The sequence below is a fragment of the Pelodiscus sinensis genome, chromosome 1 (genome assembly GCF_049634645.1).
Source record: "Pelodiscus sinensis isolate JC-2024 chromosome 1, ASM4963464v1, whole genome shotgun sequence".
Taxonomy (NCBI): domain Eukaryota; kingdom Metazoa; phylum Chordata; order Testudines; family Trionychidae; genus Pelodiscus; species Pelodiscus sinensis.
In genome coordinates this window covers 141662443-141683450 of record NC_134711.1, presented here as the reverse complement: position 1 = coordinate 141683450, position 21008 = coordinate 141662443, and the positions used below count along the sequence as shown (strand labels likewise).

General features: G+C 43.9%; 1 protein-coding gene across 7 annotated transcripts in view; it reads right to left on the bottom strand.

Annotated features, from left to right (window-relative positions):
* Nucleotides 1-21008, bottom strand: part of POLQ (DNA polymerase theta) — a 133969-nt gene that overhangs the window by 37163 nt on the left and 75798 nt on the right. For 6 of the 7 annotated variants that reach the window (XM_075905142.1, XM_075905124.1, XM_075905133.1 and 3 more), the window contains 4 exons: nt 18076-18316; nt 16901-17094; nt 14190-14327; nt 8927-9101 (listed from right to left, as the gene is read on the bottom strand). In XM_075905142.1, coding sequence (XP_075761257.1) covers nt 8927-9101; nt 14190-14327; nt 16901-17094; nt 18076-18316 — 748 coding nt within the window. Of the gene's footprint in view, nt 1-8926; nt 9102-14189; nt 14328-16883; nt 17095-18075; nt 18317-21008 lie in introns of those variants that run through there. The other variant, XR_012897156.1, reaches the window with a different exon arrangement.

Sequence of the window (21008 nt, the reverse complement as noted above, 5' to 3'; positions counted from 1 at the left end):
AGTAACAAATTTTGTCAGCATAAGTGCTTATATGCACAGCACTAGGTCAGTGGGAAATGCTCCCCTGTTGACATAGTTATTGTTGTTCATTAAGCTGATTTTGTTACTTACTCATGTCGGCATAATGCAACTAAACAAGAGATCTTACAGCAGCATAGCTGTATCTGCACAGCAGTGCCGATGTAAGCTTGTAAGTATCGACATGACCTAAATGGCATCTATAAATGCCTCTATTTTAATGTTTCTCAATGCAATTTTTATGTTGTTATCTTACAGTACTGTTGGCAGGAGTCCAGCTCCCTCCTCCCTCAGTTCCCAGATATAGTTCACTGGAGAAAAAACAGTCCAGAGTGTAGTCTGCAGGCAATACAAGGGGGTTATTGGGACTAAACAAGCAAGCATATTCCAAAGCTCTTCACACCAGTTATGCTTATCTCTATACATCAGTTTCTCTCTTCTCCTCACCCACCTACTGTTCTATATGCCTATAGAATCTCTTCTATTAACCCAAGGGTGGGCAATAATTTTTGAAGGGGAGGGCACTCCAAGATTTTGGGAAGTGGTTGAGGGCCGCACTCTTCCATTATATTAATGGAGGAGATGCAGAGTCTGTGATGGAGGTTAGGTACAAAAGTGAGCTTGGAGTAAGGGACTGGGTTGTAGGAGGGAGAAAGGAGTTTGGGAGGGAGTTTGGGTGAAGGAGACAGTTGTGACTTAGGGCATGGGTCTGGAGTGAAGCAGTTTGGGATGTGACATAGGGTAGGAGAGGACTGTGATCTGGGGCAGAAAACTGGGGTGCCAGATCTAGGAAGGGGTATGAATGCAAGAAGGGGGCAGAAGGCTTGGGTATGTTGATGGGGGGTGCAGAGGGTTGGGGAAGGGAGAAGCTGGGGTGCCATAGACAGGCTCTGGCCAGGACACTTACCAGCCAGCAGCCAAGCCAGCCTGCTTGCCTGCTGAGCTAAGGCTTGCATAGCTTAAAACGTTTCCCAGCCAGCCAGTTTGCCCAGCCATTTGCTTCAGCGAATAACTCTGCCGAGGAGACTGGCCAATGGGATTGTGCTGAGGATAGGGGGCAGTTCCTAAAGCTTTCCCCCTCCCCACCAGTTTGAAAGAAATGGGGCACGCAAGTCGCATTTCTGAGCAGCATTCAGGGCAAGCAAGGGAGCCTGCCTGGGGCTCCCGATGCCTCCGCAGGCTGGATCTGGTGGCTTGGTGGGCTGGATGCAGCCCACTGGCCGTATTTTGTCCAGGCCTGTCCTAGACCCTAGATATGCATGTTAAAGAAGCTCCCTCTTCTCCCTTCTCTTTTCAGTAAATTTAATTATACTTGTAATTCCCCTTCCGATACCTCCCCATACAACATATGTTCGGGGGAGGGGCGGGGAGAGCTTAGATCTGAGGTCAATAAGACCACTTCTCTTTTAAGATGATGGGAGGGGTAAGAAGTAGGGTTACTTTTTGCCATAGACACTCTCTCACAGACTCAGTGTCTCTTCCTTATACCTTCTTGTCCCCTCCAGCTGCTTAGTTACCATAGCAACCACTTGCTCAATTAGGTCCCCTTATCTTCTCTTATTACTAAAAGGCAAGGTCATCAGAGAGCAGGGGAAAGCAGCCTTGTGCTTTCACTCACATTGCCTCGATTGCTTATTTGACCTGTTTAAATTAAAGGCAAGGCCAGAAGAAAGATTATTATTATTATTATTATTATTTAGTCTTTACCCTATTTCCTTCACATTCTCCTAACAAAGTACCATCATGATGACTATGTGCATGGTGGCTACTGTCAGGAGGTCTGTCAGATCCCGTTCTGTATCTCCATGTCATGCACAACTTGCAGATGTGCAATTTGCCCTGTGCTTTACTGATTCAGGGTTAAATCAAGGTTAGTTGTTTGAAACTCAATTAAAATAAGATGGAGAAGAGAAATTATATTATTGGGTCCCCAGAAGCTTCTACATGTCCAAGCAGTTAGATGCAAAGAGTACCTGTTTTTATTTACACCAGGCTACAAAGCAAGCACTTTTCTGTCAGAGGTAGGGACCTTATCAGCACTGAATTATTGTAGTGCACTCTGCTAAATAGAAATCCAGCACAGAACACTGAGAACCAGGACGGGTGGCTGTAAATAACCTTTATGAGATCATGGGAAACTTGGCCACACCCATGATAAGTAGACATCCAACTAACTAAAAGAATGCTGGACCATGGAAGTTGTCGGACATGAGAGGCTCAACCAGTATACAATGCCATAATATTTTCCAGAATTAGAAAGGCAGGCGCAAGCCAGTTCTTCAGAAACAAAGATACAATGCATCTCCTGCCAGGTATAACATAACCAATTGGACAATCACCTCATAAATGGCCATTCCATGGCAGGAAGAAAGGTGTGGGCAAGGACTTGACAAATTAGCAGAGACAGGATCGTGGGTTTCCATGTAAACAACTTGTCTCTTGCCAGAACCCCAAATGCAGATACTCATCAGAGGGAAAGAAAAACAAACATGGAGGGCACACACAAAACACTAATTACCACTCTCTACCACATCTCCACTTACAGCAGTTATTATGCTCGACAAAAAAAAAAAAAAAAAAAAAGTATCATTGAACTGGCTGGAAGGCTTTTCATCCAGCATATACTGCTGTAAATATATGATGAGACAAAACCTTTGTGTTTTTCAATTACTTCGCTTGTTACAGTAGGTGTTAGCCTGCGTTTTACTCTTATTTCTTCTGTAGCCACTCCCAACTTTTATGCATCATCATATATATAGTAGCCCAAAGTCTGTGACTCTGTAAAGCTGGCTGTTCCCTCTGGGCGGGACCGTTGCCTCCCGCTGTGGCGCTCCGCAGACTCCTGTGCTGCTCACGGGAGTGATTCATGGGGAGCGCAGGGCCTAAATGGCCGCTTGCACCTCTTGCTCCTGCGCAGCAGCCCAGCTGAGTGGCACAGAGGTCAGCCAAGTGCCACGGCGGGAGACAACAGCGCCGCACAGAGGGAACAGCCAGGGGGCGGGGCCAGGTCGAGTGTGCATCTGACGTCAGGAAAGGGTGCCAGATTCAAAAGGAGGAAAGCGGAGCAGACACAGAGGAGACAGAGAGGAGAAAGGAGGAGATAGAGGACAGCAAGAGAGAGAGAGAGAGAGAGAGAGAAAGACGCAGCAGGAGGAAGAGAAGAGAAACACAGAGTGAGAGGCAGGAGGGGGAGAAGAGAAAGAGATGGAAAGCAAGGCAGGAGGCAGATGAGAGCTGAGAAAGAGAGAGAGGGCGAGGCAGTAGGAGAAGAAGAGAGAAAGGCCGTTTGTGCTGCTTGCTCCCGTGCAGCTGCCCAGCTGAGCAGCGCAGAAGTCAGCAGAGTGCCACGGCGGGAGGCAAAGGGGGGCGGAGTGGTGGTGTACATGCCCAGGGGGCGGGGCTTGGACAAGCCTGCATCCCTAATGGAGACAGAGGAGAGCAGAGAGACAGTGAGAGGCAGGAGGGGGACAAGAGAAAAAGAGAGATGGAGCGGAGAGAGAGTGAGAGGCAAGAGCAGGAGAAGAGAAAGAGAGACGGAGAAAGAGGAAGAAGACAGAGGAGAGCGGGGGGGAGGCAGGAGGAGGAGGAGACGGAGCGAGAGACCGGAGGCTCAGGAGAGAAGACCGACGTGGAGGAGAGACCTGAAAATCCCGTCTTATGACGGGCTAATTGGCTAGTTATTTATAATTATGGCTATCAATTAATCTCAGCAAAATCATGTGATTAACTCAAAAATTAACTGCAATTAAAAAATACTTCCATGCTGATGACGCTCTTTAAAAAATAGCAGTTCAATTAAATCTATAACTGAGCCCCTGGAGGGGAGAATTATGTGTCTCCTGCTCTGAGTTTTACTTGCATTCTGCCATATAGTTCATGTTATAGAAGTCTCACGTGATGATTCAGCACGTTGTTCATTTTCAGAACACTTTCTCCACAGATCTGACAAAATGCGAAGGTACCAATGTGAGATTTCTAAAGATAGCTACAGCACTCAAACCAAGGTTTAAGAACCTGAAGTGCCTTCCAAATTCTGAAATGGATGAGCTGTGGTGTAAGCTTTCAGAAGACTTAAAAGAGCAATACTTCAATGCAGAAACAACAGAGCCCAAACCACTTCTCCTTATGGCATCTGACTTAGATGATGAACATGAATGTGCATCAGTTTGCATTGCTTTAGAACCCATTACCAGCAAGGCCACATGTCCATTGGAATGGTGGTTAAAGCATTAAGGAACATATTAACCTTTAGCGCATCTGATACGTAAATATCATGCAACAGCTGCTACAACAGTGTCATGCGAATGCCTATCATTTTAAGGTGACATTGTAAATCAGAAGTGGTCAGCATTATTTCCTGCAAATGTAAACAAGTTTGTCTACCTATCCTCCTTAGGCCCTGCATAATGAGGTTGCCAAAGTGGGCTCCTCAGCCTAGATTTGAGGCAATCACAGATCAATGTCACTGATAGGAATGAGACCATGAAGGGAACCCCTCCCAACATTAATCACAGATCTGTCCACTAAGTTAGTTAGGGAGAACACCACATTTGACAGAACTGTGACCATTACATCCAAATGGTGCCTGTCAGGGGCGTAGACTGACTAACTCCAACAGTGGTCTGAGGTGCAATCGTGCATGCCAAACTACGGAAGTACATGATGCCATGTGATCCAATAGCCTGAGTCATAGCCATACAGTCATGAGCAGATGGACTCTGACATGTGCCATGAGCTCTGACATAGCTCAAAATCGGATTTCTAGTAGGTAGGCTCTCGCATGAATAGAATCAAACACTGCACCTATTAACTCTACTCTCAGAATGGAGGCCAAATTAGATTTCTATTCTTTTATCAGGTCTGCCCCGGGCAGGTGGCTTGGAGTAAGTTAAGGCTATGTTGGACTTTGGACTCAAGATCACCAGATTTTATGAAGTCCTTGACAGTGGTTACAGTTTTCCTGAGATTTGCATGCTACAGCATCACAGACAAGGTGCTACCCCCATCATGCATTGCATGAAAATCCTTGGAGCCACCAAGATGCTGGAAGGGCAGAACTGTGAACATACAATTGCTCTGGGCTACTACTACAAATTGGAAGAATCTCCGGTGTCAGTGGAAAACTGAAATATTGAAGTAGGTGTCTTTCAAATCAATAGCAGTGTACCAATATCCCAGATCCAGAGAGGGTTAACTCTCTTATCCTTGCACCATGCCAGAAGGAGAGGCATGGGAAGAAGTTAACTTGATGAGTTCCCTCACAACCTCAAACACGTCTGGCACGGAGGGTTGGTCCACCTCAGCCAGGTCATCGTCTGGTCTTGGATCCTGACGCAGGCTTGACTGGTGCCAAACAGGAGCCAGGGACCTGGATGCTGTGGCCAACTAAGCATAGTGCCCTGCCTGGGGATGCACTTTCGGTGCGTGCTTTGACAGAGACCTGCCCCTTCTAGGTCTCCACTTCTTCTGAGGCACAAGGGACTGGGAGCAGTGCCGGAGACAAGCAAGAATGTCCCAGGGCCTCCCGCACCAAAGCCAGTGTGCTCTGGGTGGCTGGTGCCGTCTCAGTGGCTGGTGCCAGGCGAAGAGCCACCTCCATTGGGAGGATCTTCAGCCAAGAGTCTCTCACTTACTATGGGGCTGAAACTCCGACAGATCTTACAATTATCCATACAATGGATTTCTCCAAAGCACTTTAGGCAGGCTTCGTGGGGGTCTCCACAAGACATCAGCATCAGGCACTTGGTACAAGGCTTGAAGCATTGGGACCTGGGCATGCCTCACACAAGGTACACGGTAAACCCCTAAACTACTAACAGCAAACTAACTAACACTAAAACTGAACTAGAACTGCTAAGAAAGAACAATGAGAATTGCTAAGATGCACTTGCTAAGTAAGCGGGACAAGTTCTAATGCCTGTCACAGGCAGTAAGAAGAAACTGAGGGAGTGGAGGACCAGCAAGGGTATATATGCGCCAATATAGTGGCACCACTCCAGGGGGCTCCCCTGCTGAGGGAAAAATCTTCCAATGATCTGTGCACGTGGCACACACACACTTACATGGAATGGACATGAGCAATCACTCAAAGAAAGAATCATTACTTATCTCTGTAATCATTGTTCTTCGAGATGTGATGCTCGTGTCCATTCCAGATCTATCTGCCTTTCCTCTGCTGGACTGTTCCAGCAAGAAGAAACTGAAGCGGGAGTTGGGTCAGCTGGGTCAGCTATAAATGTGTGACACTGAGGCATCACCACAAAGGACGCTAACGCTGACCCAATGGGTACTACTAGGGAAAAATCTTCCAATAATCATACACGGAGCACAAACACACATATTGGAATGCACATCACATCATCAAAAAAGAATAATGGATATACATATCCTGCCCTGAGGTTTAGATATCTGGCAATATACCTGGCAGTGTACAAGAAAACGTATTCCAAGCTCTTAGATAGGGCTTTTCTATAGATCTCAAAGTACTTTAAAACAATTCCTTTGAACATGGGCAAGTGAAGTACTGACAGGTGAGTGACTTGCCCAATACTCTAAAGCAGGGGTCTCCAAACTACAGCCCGCGGGCCGGATGCGGCCCGCGAGGCCCTCTCATCCGGCCCGTGGAGACCTTTTTGTCTGGCCCCGCCTTCTTCCGTGTGCACCAACCGGAGCCAATCAGGCGGAGGGTGGCTGCGGCGGTGGAAGGAGAGAGCTTGAGTCCGAGCATTGGTGTCAGCGGGAGAAACGGATTCGCAGGCGGCTGCGCGAGGCCCCAGCGCGCGCACGGGACAGCAGGTAGCCCAGGTCAGGGACGGCTCCGCGTGCCGCTTGGCCGGGCGGGCGAAAAAGGGGGGTCTCGAAGGCGGGCTCCGGACCAGACCCAGTGGCAGAGGATCGCTGGAGGCTGGACGGAGGGGAGGAAACCCGACGGTGGTTTCTCAGGGGCTAGGAGCGAGGGGCTACTTCTCCGGGGGCGGGGCTGAGGAGCTGGTGCCCATTGCAGGAGGCGGTCTGGTTGCTGTGGCACAGCCTCTGGGTGACGCTGTGCCGTGCCTAGCGCGCTGCCCTGGTCCCTGCAGTGCGCCCTGAAGAAACATCCCTCTCCCTTCCACGTCTGGTCTCTCTCATCCACAACCCAGAGCAGCACCGCCCTGCCAGGTATCAGTCTGTGGGAGCGTTGGGCACTGCTTTCCAACTTCCTTTACCAAGTGATAACGTGTCTGCTTTCAAACCAGCTTTTCCCATTAAAATGCATGCCCCTTGTTCCATGGAGCTATGTTACAAATTGTCACCTCATTCCCTGCATGATAGGAGAGCGATCACATCTCTTCAAGTGTGAGTGTCTTAGGCTGAACATATTGCCAGGATTATGTTGCTTACAATTTTCATCACATTGCGCAGGTGGAAATGAGTTCTCAGCACTTTCCCCGTTCTGGAGCCACTCCTGCAGGACTAGGACAAGCACCACCCCCAATTTCAAACAGTGATTTCTAAAGCCAGAAATGTCTGCTATTTTGGCATCCAGGAAACAATTTCACCATTCACACTAATACAGGTGTTCATGTGTAGTGTATCAATGTGTTATTAAATAATAACTGAATAAAATAATATTAAATAAATAATTAAAAACAACATCCATGTTTTGATTGTTTTTTATTTGGACCTCAAGTGTGTAGTCGGCCCCCGAACTGCTGTTTGATAGTTAATGCGGCCCTCGGGCAGAAAAGTTTGGAGACCCCTGCTCTAAAGCAAATGGCAGACCAGTAAAAACAAAAAACCACACACACACACACACACACACACACACACACCCCCCAAACAAGTCAGCACTCAGGCCTCTTTATTCCTAGTATTCACAAGACCAAATTGCTTCTCTGTGTGTAGAAACATGTAGGAAAAAGTGAAAGGATGGAAAAAATAAAGAAAGCATTTAGCATAGAAACATTGTCCCACTATCTTTCTACCAACGGCCAGAGGCACATACCAGACATCCTGTCTATTTGCCTCATGGGGGCAGCAGAAAGGTGGAGAAAGAGCAAAAGATGAAGAATAATGCTAGAGGGCAAAAAGATGGGAAGAGAGAAACGGGATCTGCTTGCTGGGTCCTCCCATAAGAACATGTATGGGTCTTCAAACTTCTATTTTTTAATCATTCAGTTGCTACCTAAAAGATTTTCATGGTGCAGAATCTACAGATCAAGAGCACAATAACAAACATTTAAACACAAATACAAAAAATACTGAACTATAATGCACATTCTACTTCATGGCACGACTCTAAAAAATCAGTTAGGACTACATCCATTCATAAGAAAAGGAAAAAGCAAATAAACAACTAAATGCAACAAAGAATGTCATCTCATCCATGACAGTCAAAGGTGATATTTAATAATAGTTCGGTGGGTAAAGTGCAACATCTGGGAATCCACACTCCTGAGTTCTCTTCCCAGCTCTGCCACTGAACCTGTCAGACCTTGGATAAGTGACATCACTCCGTTGTGCCTCAATTTCCATACCAACAGTTAGGATAATACTTATGGTACCTCTAGGGAAAGAGACTGGCTATTTAATTAGTGTTTTGAAGTAGTTTGAGCAGCTCATATGGAAGGTGCCCCCCAGAAATGTTTTAAACATTAAAGATGCCCCCCATAATGATGTAACTATTTGTAGGGGACTCCAGAAACTTACACGTTGACACATTCTCAATATACTAATATTATTGCAGGAGTCATGCAAAACTACTCAGGATTTTAAAGGCTTTAATTTTAATACAAATTAGTGCTCTTCTATATTTAATTGAGTCATCATTAGTTTGGATTAAAAGTTAGAACATACTGAGTTCTTCCTCTTCATCCACAGAGGTGGCTAGAGTCTGTGACCAGAAAGGATTTCATATACATCACATTACCTGTAGCAGTGTGAGTCTGAGATACAGGATAGATCCTCTCCATCCCTAGTGCAGGATTCAAACGCTTCTCCCTCTGCAGTGGAAACACCACTTTGGTCATTGCATTGGTGATCCTTCTCCATTCCAAAATCAGGCCGGGTAATGGGTGTAAAGCCTTTAATTTTTCTAAAATATCCTACAAAGGTAACAGCAGGACAAATATATAAGCTGTCTTGCCAGTGCTACAAAAAGAGTTTCTTCAGTTCTGCAGAGATAATCTACAGGGAGTGATATACTTAGTCTTCAATTTTTATATTCACATCTCAATATTAAAAGGGATCTAATGCTGTCATACATTTGCTGTTTGGGCAGCAAGAATGCCATGACACACAGCTGCTATAACACGCAGCTACAGAAATAATAATTAAAATTAACTTGTATTTTGAATCCTAAATATTGTTTTTAAATTTCCTTCAAATAAGTCACATGAAATTATCACTTACACTATCCCAATTTTGTCTTCTGTTTCCCATCATTAAATTCTCCTTCATCCTGTTCTTACACCATTTCTTTCCTTTCCTATCTATATATTAGGAGTCCTCAAACAAGGACCTGCAACAAAGTGGACTGCCAGCAGTCAAAACCTTGCAGTTTAAGTCAAATGCCATTTATGGATGAAGGAAGGTGAAAGCAAAAGCAAAGATGGCTTATAAAGCTCATTTATACACAATCTGAGTACAGACACCGAACTACTAGTAGTTCAGTACAGTGCTCATCCTCATAAAAGTTAGGCAACTCCAGTTGTGTATTCTTAACTTCTGCCCTTTATCCCTTTGTGCTACCTCTGCTGTACCACACCAGTGCTGAATATCAAGCAAAATCTACAAACACTATAATCTCTTCACTGCTGGAAGGTTTCCTGAGATCAGTATTGCTTGTCAACACTTATCATATTGCAGCAAAGGAATATTGGGAAGACCGCACAAGTTAATGAGCCCTGAAAATAAGGAACACATAAATCTGTTAAATCATTTGTCAACAAAAGCAGTAATTAGCTCCCAATAATCAGGATGAGCACTGCATTCCACAACAGTTAGCTACTGACAATCCTGTTGTTGGTCACAGATCTTATACATGCTTCCAATATATTAAATTTCAAAATTGCAACAAGCTTGTGCTTCTCAAAGCAAATTCTGTGAAGAATAGAACACAAGAATGGTCACAGGGAAAATTCAGCTGCTGCATTATGCCACACAGGATCTGGTATGTGGCACCAAAGCAAATCTCTTCCCTGTACGCTTACATTTTTTTCTGTGTATCTACACTGGCATTATATTGCATTTATTACCATCTTATCTGAGCATCTTTGAAGATGAATAACTGGTTCATTGATGGAAGAGTCTCCAACTGTTAGCTCTATACAATTAACCTGAGATCTAAAACTCATTCTGTGCTTACAGTAAACACTGCACACCAAATTCATTTCTGACCTAAATGCATCCAAATTCACGGTTTTAAAGTTATGTCCTCACCTACACCTCAGTCTTTTCCTAAGGCACAATTGTAACTGAGGGAAGAAGAATGACATTTGGTTAAAACTTCGTTGATGTTGAAGGCCAAACAGCATCCAGTCCATAGTTGAAGAGCTGAAAAGGTTCTGCAGTGCTAAAAGGGGCAGAAGGTGGATGTAGTTTATTTTTGTCAGAGGAGAAAGTTACTCAGCTACTGCTGTAACAATGGTTCTTCAAGACGTGCGTTCCTATGGGTGCTCCACTTCAGGTGACTGAAGAGCAGTGTCTGATTTTAGCAGGTTGGCTTTGGAGCTGCGTTCCAGATATAGTGGAGAGTACTGCTTACCCCACTGATGTAGTTGGGATCGAGTAAGATGTAATAACGTAGTGTCTGGCAAAAGTGTGCTCCAATGACCAGGTTGCTGATCTGCAAATATCTGTAAGTGGGACATTGAGAAATGCTGTTGTTGATGCTACAGCTCTGGTGGAATAAGCCATAATGGTTGCTGGCAATTTCTGTTGTGAATGGTATAACTGATAGGGATACAGGATGAGATCTATTATGATAACCATTGGGAGGAAATTGACTATCCTTTAGATCTTTCTGCGATGTAAATGAAGAGCCCCGCTGATTTTCTCAAGGGCTTTGTCCTGTTGGAGTAGAAAGTGATGACTCACCAGAGTTGAACTTCTATTGGTAACAGACTCTCGTGAGAGGAGTCCCAGAAACAGGATGGGGAAAGAGGATGGGAAAAGGGCCAAAGCTGGTGGGTGATCTTAAGGTCTTTTGATGTAGATGCTATCACCACAGCAATGTTGCTCAGACCTAGGGATCGACTATTCAATAAGCATAGGTTTATTGGACAGTTAAGTAGTTGCTTCCCTCACCCTTGCTGCCTCTATCAGAGGCAGTGGGGAGGGAGCCAGCTTAAAAGCCAGTTTTCCCTGGCACCATCTCTGTGGGGGACAGAGGAAGCAGATGGGTAGTGGGGATCGAGAGAGAGCTGGGAATCAGCTGATTCCTGGCTTGCATCCAGTCCCAGACACTGCGCCTCTGCTTTTTAAATGTATTAAGAGCTGGCAGGCCTGTCGGCTCTTAATACATTTAAAAGGCAGAGCCACAGAGGGGTTAGCTCCTGGGGCCAGGAGCTGCAGAGGCTCTTCAGTTTCCCCCATTTATCAACTAATCAATGGAAATTCCACTGACTAGTTGATTAGTTTAGTAAACTAAATTTAACATCCCTACTCAGACCAGACCAAATCTTCAGAATTGTTGTTTGGAGGTGGAAGGTTGGTTTGTTGAAGGCTGGTGTTGACATTGCAGACCTGCGGGTCTGTTGCCTTTGCCTATAATCAAAGGATCTCTGGGTCTACCTGTAAGTGTCTCTAGACCTAAGTAGGTGGTGTATCTCTGATGTTTGTTGGATAGCATGTATGTGTCTAGGGTCCTGAGGGCAATATGAGACTCCTTCATTGTTTGTAGGACCTCATCCATTTTGCTGGCAAAGAGGTGTGACCTGTCGAAGGGGAGGGGTCTCCACCTTCAACTGAAGTTCTTTAAGTATGCCCAAAGCTTGAAGCCAGGAGGCCCTACGCATGACTATAGCTGTTGCTGTGATTCAGGCTGCAGAGTCTGCCCCATCAAGGGCCGTTTGAAGTGCTGTGAAGGCAACTGTATGGTAATCTGTGATGATGGCCTGAAGTTGTGGGCACTTTTAGTCAGGGAAGAATTCCAGAAGGTCTTGTAGCTTTGAGAAGTTTGTATAATCATAATCTGCTAGGAGTACGGAACAGCAGGCTACTAGGGTCGCCGATGAATATACTTTCCTTCCTTGTATATGTAGGGGCTTATGATCCTTGTCTTGGGCTGTGTTACAAAATTGTGGGTACTCTGACTTGTGGTGCACCACATCTACCACCAAAGAATTAGGCAGGAGGTGAGAAAAGAAAATCCATATCTTTCACCATCACAAAATATTTCCTGTCTGCTCTTTTATTCGTGGGGGTCATGGACGCTGGCGTCTGCCATTTGGTATTGGCAAGGTCGAATATTTGCCTCATCCATTGGAAGCGCAATCTTTGATGACGTGGATGGCTGCAGAATTCTCTATATGCTGTTTTTCTTGGACCTCCTGGAGGTCTAATTCTTGAGCACTAGCGATGCACTTGAACAGCTCCTGAACTGTTTCAGATCATCCACAGGAGCATGGGTTGTGGAGATGATTGTCTCATTCAGAGAGGAAGATGAATTGTGAGGAGGGGATCTCTGCTCCTCTTCTGCTTTATCCTCCTCCTCCTCATCAGATGTTGGCTGTTCTAGGTTTAGTATCCTGGGTCTGATGTGGAGGAGATCTAGTAGGTCTCCTCGCCAATGTACAGGGCTGCTGTATATTGGCTCCTGTATGAGGACTGTGCATCCTACGGTGGCCAGGGCCCCAAGTACAGTGGTGGCAGGTAAGGCCAATATCAGCCATACCATCAAGGCAAAGGTGGTGCATAAGTGGATCTGGTGTGTCATGGCTCCCATGGGGACATCTTTGGGTGGGAGAGGAGTGCTGGAATGAGAATCTGCTGCCCCTTGGTTTCATGTCTGGTTCGCTATTGGAGACTGATGGTGAAGACGATCTGGGGGAGTAGATGGAGTAGGCAGATGAGGCAGGACGGTGCGGCACCAAGAAAACCTCTGGCTCTGTGTGCGCGAAGGGGGTCAGTGCCGAAGCGTGTTTGTAAGAGGATTTGTGCAGTGATGGCTTCTGTGATGCCGGTGGCAATCCTGTTAGTTCAGAGGATTGTATTGGCATGGGATGATTTCGGTGCTGTCTTCGAGGCCGCTTTCAGTGCCACGGTTGGTGCGATGTCCGGGGTCAGTGTGGTTGGTGTCTGTGCCAGTGTCTTGAGCCTCAGTTCCAACTGTGCATGCTTGTGTGTTGAACTGCCCTTTATTGGTGCAGTGCCAGAGGTGCCGAGCTTCTCAACAGTATTGGTTCTAACTGCAGTAGGCATTGGAGGTAATGACTTGGCCAGAGATGTTCTGGCGTTTGAAATTGACTTCTCCAGTGAAGACGTTTCTTCATTGAAGAGGAAGATTTATCCCTGTTTGAGGTCTTTTCTGAGGATGGCAGGCCCCCCCAGGGTGGTTGAAGAGACTTTTCATATAGGAAGGTTTTGAGGCAGTTTTCTTTCTCGCCTTGCTTGCGCTGTGAGGTTAGATCAGCATGGGCACTTCTGGGAGAAATGGCCTTCTCCTGGGTATTTTAAGCACAACAAAATGTCCAATGCATTAGGTTTTTACATGAACTGCACCTCATGAAGCCTGGAGAGCCAGGCATGGTGAAGAGGGAGATTACAATGGCGGGAAAGTCTTTTTTTTTTTTAAATAAACAAGAAACAGGGGTTGAGAGAACTTGATCATGAAAAAACTAAACTAACTAATCAACTATTTTTTCATTATAGATTGAAAGAAAGGGCAACTGCTGGAGCTGCATCTACTGCCAAGGATGGGAAAGAAGGAGGTGCCGTGCTATGCGCACAGTAAATGGACACCACAATGCGAGAGGGTACTACTGCGCATGCACAGCGCAGCAGGGCATTGCTAGTGAAAATCTCTGATAGCCAGCATGAGGCTGCACCAGCACCTGAAGTGGAGCACTCAGAGACATCACTCGAAGAAGAATAAGCAGATCTGACACCCATACTTCACAAGTCTGCTCCCTGTATGTAACAAAGTTCTTTTGACAATCACTTTTCAGATGAGAAGTACACTTCAACTATACCTTGGTTGTACTAAACTGCTTGCCCAGCCTGACTCTGTTTCCATTAGCAGTAGCTCTTCTGGTGTAACCCAGCGTTTTCTTGTTTCCTTGTATTTTCACGTCTCCATTTGGTGGCAATTTCAACTCCAAAAACAATACCTAAAAGAGGCCAGCATTTCAGTTAAATATTTATACTTTCATCCCAGAAGAAAACAGCAAGTGATTCTGAGCATGAAAATAGCCTATATTCTAATGAAAGCCCAATACAAATGCTTCAGGTTATTAAAAGCTGATTAAAGAACTGTGTTGCCCTCACATGTTCTTCCTTATTTTAATTACAAAATGTAGTTTAAAATCTCATTTCCTAACCCTGAAAGTTTGGGTGAGAGCTGTGTTTCTAGATAAGGTTACTTCCTTGATAAAATGTTATCAAGGAAAAGACTGCAGAACAAACTGCACTGAAGGAACCAGTGGCAATTATTTATGGACTAGCTTAAAATAATTTGGATATAGGGATTTTTCTATCAATTTCCATCAGTTAAAAAGTTAGCCATGTTGAACTATTTATCTGTCATTTGATACACAGGCACACTGGTAATAAAATAAGTAATATGAGTAATCCACAATTGTTTATTTCTCATCCTAAATTGTTGTATAATATTTTGCACTATTTAATAGCTGCTGTGTTTCACTGCAGAGTTGGCAGGCATGAGAGGAAGTAATTTTCACACATTTGTAAATCATAAAGGTTTACTGACGAGATTAGAATAATTTTACTCCCAGCGCACTCTGGGTTTAGATTTTATTTGTTTGTCTCTCCTTCTAAGGCATCAGAGATGGACATGGCTGGGGATGGGGATGGGGACCATGGGCTGGGCCAGTAATCTGATGAAGCACAGAGAAGTGTTTCTTCAGTCTTTAGTTGAGTGGTTCTTCCTCACAGGCTCAGGCTCTACCTGATCGTCATATGTGGGTGAGGAAGGAATTTCCCCCCCAGGGTCAGATTATCAGTGACGTTAAGGGAGTTTCACTTTCTTCTGTGGGGTGTGAATGTGACCTGCCAGGGTCACCTTGGTATCTCTTAATTAATCAATCCCTTAACTGTTGCAGGGACCTCAGATATTAGTGCATCACAATCCCTCCTGTTCTCTGCCTATGACACAAAATAGCTGAGTTTCCCGAGTCTACTTCCAGTTTTTGGTAGAGTACACCGTGCAAGGTGGTAGTTATTTTAGAAAGGTTTAATTTAATTTCTTTTTCTGTGTCACAAAATACTGGTCCCTACATTGGTCACTAGGTTCAGGACTGGCTTCAAACTAGAGTAAATTCCATATTTGCAGGAAGGAAAAATATATTTGTATCATTTTTTTTAAATGGCAGTTGTATAGAATTTCCTAAAGGTTTGCAATGTTAAAAATTGTCCTGGTGGAGAGGAAACAGAAAGATAATTCCAATGTATTGGTGTAATCAAAACACACTGTATGTATAGGAAGCATCCATTTGGATGAAAAGTATTATATATATGCAAACTTATCAATAACTGATTTTTGAGTCTTTTTGGAGGGATTCATTTGTATGAATGAGTTCACAGGTTCTAACAAGCTAAATACACTTTTGAAAATAAGATTTATATTTGTTTATGTCTAAAATGTCAAGGGCAGGAGTAATTGGTAAACACAAATAAATTCATATGCCAGTCAGATCATACAGTAGGGCTACTCAACTCGTGGCCCACGTGTGGGAACCAAAACAAAAAAAAGTAGTCAATATAATGATCTTCTGTTGATATGCGTTTTAGTAGCTAAATTCCTGGATTGTCATTGCTCATTAAATGTGCTCTCATATGGGTGGAAATCGGATAAATATTGCATTTTATTAATATCAGCAGAACTGACTTAAATGGGGCCTGTGTATTGTATAGTCTTGCCTTAATTTTTGTATTCATGCCTGTCAGTGTGAAAGATGCTATTTGCATATATATATGTGCATGTCTATGCAACCACACTTAAGTTGCAGCCCTCAGCATGTGCTGCAAGCATCACTGTGGCCCCCAGGGCTTCCAAAGTTGAGTAGCCCTATCATACAATGTCACAACTCATGCATATAAACATCAGTGTTTCTTTAAATCAGGCAATGTTCATATAATAATGAAACAGCTCTAAGGCTTGTCTACATGGGGAAGCTACTGCCCAAAATAAGGTATACTATAATTTTAAAATGCAATAGCTATGCCACACTAGCTTCCTGTGTGAACAATCTTATTTTGCACTAAGAGTGCCATTTACCTTAATCCAAATGAATTAAACTACAAAAAGTAATTTCAATGTAGAATAAGTATACATACAGAAAGCCAGAATGAAATAGCTATTTCTCCATGTGGGCAAGCCTTTACTCTCTCAGAATTCGGCAGCAATCTGACAGGTGGTACACCCCTTACGTCAGTCTGCTGACGGCATCTTTAAAAGAAAGATCTGAATCTGCAAATTGCTGCAACTCCTCACCTTCCACTTGGTCAGTGGGAGGTAAGTATCATGCAGGAAGCACTCAGCACATTACAGATTAGGGACTATGATAGCTAAAAAAGAAAATCAACTTAGATAATAATTAAACTTTGTCTTAAAGTGCGATTCCCTCATTACCATACACACATTCCATTCAACAATGTTTTTATCTAAATGTAAGAAATTAATCTGACAGAGCTCTCAAACAGCCTACCCATATCCTTGAAATACCTCTGCAATGTCATCAGGACTGGTCAAAGAGAAGCTGTGGCCTGCCATCTGATAAGCCTGAGCCTCAATCTCATTCAGTTTAGCTTGCATAACCTGTTTTTGGGTCTCACACTCTGTTGTGCTAAAACCTATTCCATTCAGTTCCAGCAGGGCCAAGCAGTATTGAGTGGGCATCTCCACTTTATGGAAAACATCTGAAACAAGTAGAAAAGCCAGAAAATGAATTTATAATGTCAATGCCACGTCTCTTACAGCTGGATTTGTCAAATACCACATCAACTAGATTTATAAACCCACAATACAATGCTTGCTCACGCTCACTGTAAATTTCTAATCCCAGGATGACAACAAAACGTATGCAGTATTGTTGTAGCTGTGTTAGTCACAGGATATTAGAAAGATAGATAAGGTGGAAGAGAGCTTTTACTAGATCAACTTCTGCTGGTGAGCAAGCTTTTGAATGCATATAGTTCTTTTCTTCAGGTCTGGCTGAAGGTGGTCTACCTAAGAAGGGCTATGTGTAAGCTCAAAAGCTTGTCTGTCCCATCAATCAATTGTAAAAGTAACTACAATTCACCCACCTTGTCTCAACAATATTTAGGACCATTATTGAAAACTAAATATGCAGCATAAGGAGATGTTTGTGATCGAACACAGTGAAATCAGAAGTTGGAGAGCCTTATATCAGGGAATTTTATAGAGCCTTGTATTGAGGACTGCTACATTTTTCAGAAAAATAAAATAAAATAAAACTCAAACACAGAACTTCACAAGCTTTGAAATAAAACATGCTTATTTCTCAGAACAAAGGTTTCAAACCCCAGAATTATCATTTTTCGTATATTCGATACTACAATAATTGGCATTATAGAAAACCTGAAGTTATTCACTTGCATAATATATGTCACAATTAAATAGAAACTAGATACAGGGCTCTAATAACATGATCTGACATGGCACACACATACACCCTTCTTTTACTTTCACAGGAGAATTATTAACATTGTGCTACAAAGTTAAACAACTTCCCAATACAAATTTCAGTGCAAAACCACTGAGCCTGCAGGCCCAAATAACAAGGACTCAAAACAGTTTTGTGCATGCATGTATACACGTGTTGAAAAAAATCTCAACAAGTAAGTCTGTTCATGAGATTACCTCCAGATCCTTTTTACCTGTTAGATTTTCTTTCTGCAACAGGGTGATGAGTTGGTTCATGGTGTTGAAAATGAGGACAGATTCTATGGCTGCTCGGTACCGGCCAGAGTAATCAGCACTGGCACCAAGTCCCAGGCTTTGAACCCCTTGGCCAGTTCCCAGCCCTTCAAGCAAGGGCAGCTCGTGAGGGAGAAAATTGGTCACCATGTTGTGAAGGGTTCGCTCCTTAGAGCCAGGATCCAGCAGCCAGCATGCTATCTAAAATGGAGACAAACCTAGCCTGAAAATCTTTTTACTGATTATACTTCAATAAAAACATTAATTGGGAATTAGACCAAATATTCTTAGTACTATTAGTAACATCCAACATCTCCAAAGTATCAGCTTTCTTGATTAAGCAGATGAGTTAAAGTAATTCCTGGGAGAAATCAAATGATTAGAGTGATATTTTCAAAAGCACCTGAATGGGATAAGCAGTCTATAGCCCTTTCTATAGAACAGATATTTGTTAAAATCTCAGATAGAGTAAATATGAAAACTATAGTTAAAACATGACTACTCTGAAAACTGACTGTAAAAAGTGGCATCAGACTTAACAACTTGATAAGAAGCTGAGCTATTTTCCCATTTGTATATTGGCACTAGTAATAAGGAATCAGCAAACCAAATTCTATGCCTCACCACTCTCGGTTCTAAAACATTGATATGGAGCATTTGCTCGGTAGACTCATAGACTTTAAGGTCAGAAGGGACCATTATGATCATCTAGTCTGACACCCTGCACAGTGCAGGCCACAAAATTTCACCCACCCCTCCTAGAATAATCCTCTCACCTATATCTCAGATATTGAAGCCTTCAAATACTTTGAAGACCCCAAGATGCAGAGAATCCTCTAGCTGTGATCTGTGCCCCATTCTACAGAGGAAGGCAAAAAACCTCCAGGGCCTCTGCCAATCTACCCTGGAGGAAAATTCCTTCCCAACCCCAAATATGGCGATCAGCCCTGAGCATGTGGGCAAGACTCATCAGCCAGACACCCAGAAAGTTCTCTATAACAACTCCTATCATCCCTCCATTGACCTATTTCCCACTGATAATGAATGGTCAATTAGTTACCAAGATCATGTTATCTCATCAAACCATCCCCTTCATAAACTGATCTAGTTTAATCTTGAAACCAGATAGATCTTTTGCCCCCACTACTTCCCTTGGAAGGCCGTTCCAGAACTTCACTCCTCTAATGGTTAGAAAACTTCGTCTAATCTCAAGTCTAAACTTCCTACTAGCCAGCTTATATCCATTTGTTCTTGTGTCCACATTGGTATTAAGCTTAAATAATTCCTCTCCCTCCCTGGTATTTATCCCTCTAATATATTTAAAAAGTACAATCATGTCCCCCCTCAGCCTTCTTTTGGTTAAAGTAAACAAGCCAAGCTCCTTGAGTCTCCTTTCATAAGACAGGTTTTCCATTCCTCGAATCATCCTAGTGGCCCTTCTTTGTATCTGTTCCAGTTTGAATTCATCCTTCTTAAACATGGGAGACCAGAACTGCACACAGTATTCCAAATGGGGTCTCACCAATGCCTTGTATAATGGCACTAACACCTCCTTATCCCTACTGGAAATACCTCGCCTAATACATCCCAAGATCGTATTAGCCTTTTTCACGGCCATGTCACAATGGCGGCTCATAGTCCATTCTATAATCAACCAGGACTCCGAGGTCCTTCTCCTCCTCCGTTACTTCCAACTGATGTGTCCCTAGCTTATAACTAAAATTCTTGTTATTAATCCCTAAATGGATAACCTTACACTTCTCACTATTAAATTTCATCCTATTACTATCACTCCAATTTACAAGATCATCCAGATCTTCCTGTATGATATCCCGATCCTTTTCTGAATTGGCAATAGCTCCCAACTTTGTGTCAGCTGCAAATTTTGCCTTAGGCTGTGAGGGCTCCTACATGGCATCCTTATCCCATGAGTGATGCATCGGCCATCATGGTAAGTGTCAGGGCCGCTGATGGAATGGAACACCGGTTAGAATTTTGTGTGGATTCATCCACCAGTCCATGGAGTTGAGGACCCATGGCGGAATGGTAACTGACTCTGGAGAAATATAAAGTGTGGCAAGCCAAGACTAAAGGCACCTCATGTGGAGCCTTGCCAGTCTGACAACATAGGTTGTAGCGGCCATGTGGCCTAAGATATTCGCGAACTCTCAAGGTGGGGGTCACACATGCTCCTTCTATGAGGCTGCACAAGGTCTCAAATTTGTGTGTGGGAAGAGTCAACGTAAGAATGGCCATATTGGATCAAACCAAAAGTCCATCCAGCCCATTATCCTGTCTGCCAACAGTGGCCAATGCCAGCTGTCCCAGAGGGAGTGAAAACCGAACAGGTAATGATCAAGCTATCTCTCCCCTACCATCCATCTCCACCCTCTGACAAACAAAGGCTAGGGACACCACTCCTTACCCAGCGTGGCTAATAGCCAGGGCTTGACAAACCCCAGCGAGAGCCACTCGCCAGCCCTGCACTGCACATGCACCAGACCAGCACTGCGCATGCTCGAAGTGCCGGTGAATGGGGCACTCGGAGTGACCGGCTGAAATCTACTTGCCACAGGCGAGTAGATTCAGAGGTTTGTCGAGTCCTGCTAATAGCCATTAATGGACTTAACGTCCATGAATTTATCTTGTTCTCTTTTAAGCCCTGTTATAGTCCTAGACTTCACAACCTCTTCAGGCAAGGAGTTCCACAGGTTGACTATGCACTGTGTGAAGAACTTCCTTTTACTTGTTTTAAACCTGCTGCCCATTAATTTCATTTGGCAGCCCCTAGTTCTTTTATTTATTTGTTCCCATAATATCTTTTCCTTATTCACTTTCTCCACACCACTCATGATTTTATAGACTTCTATCATATCCCCCTCCCTCCTTAGTC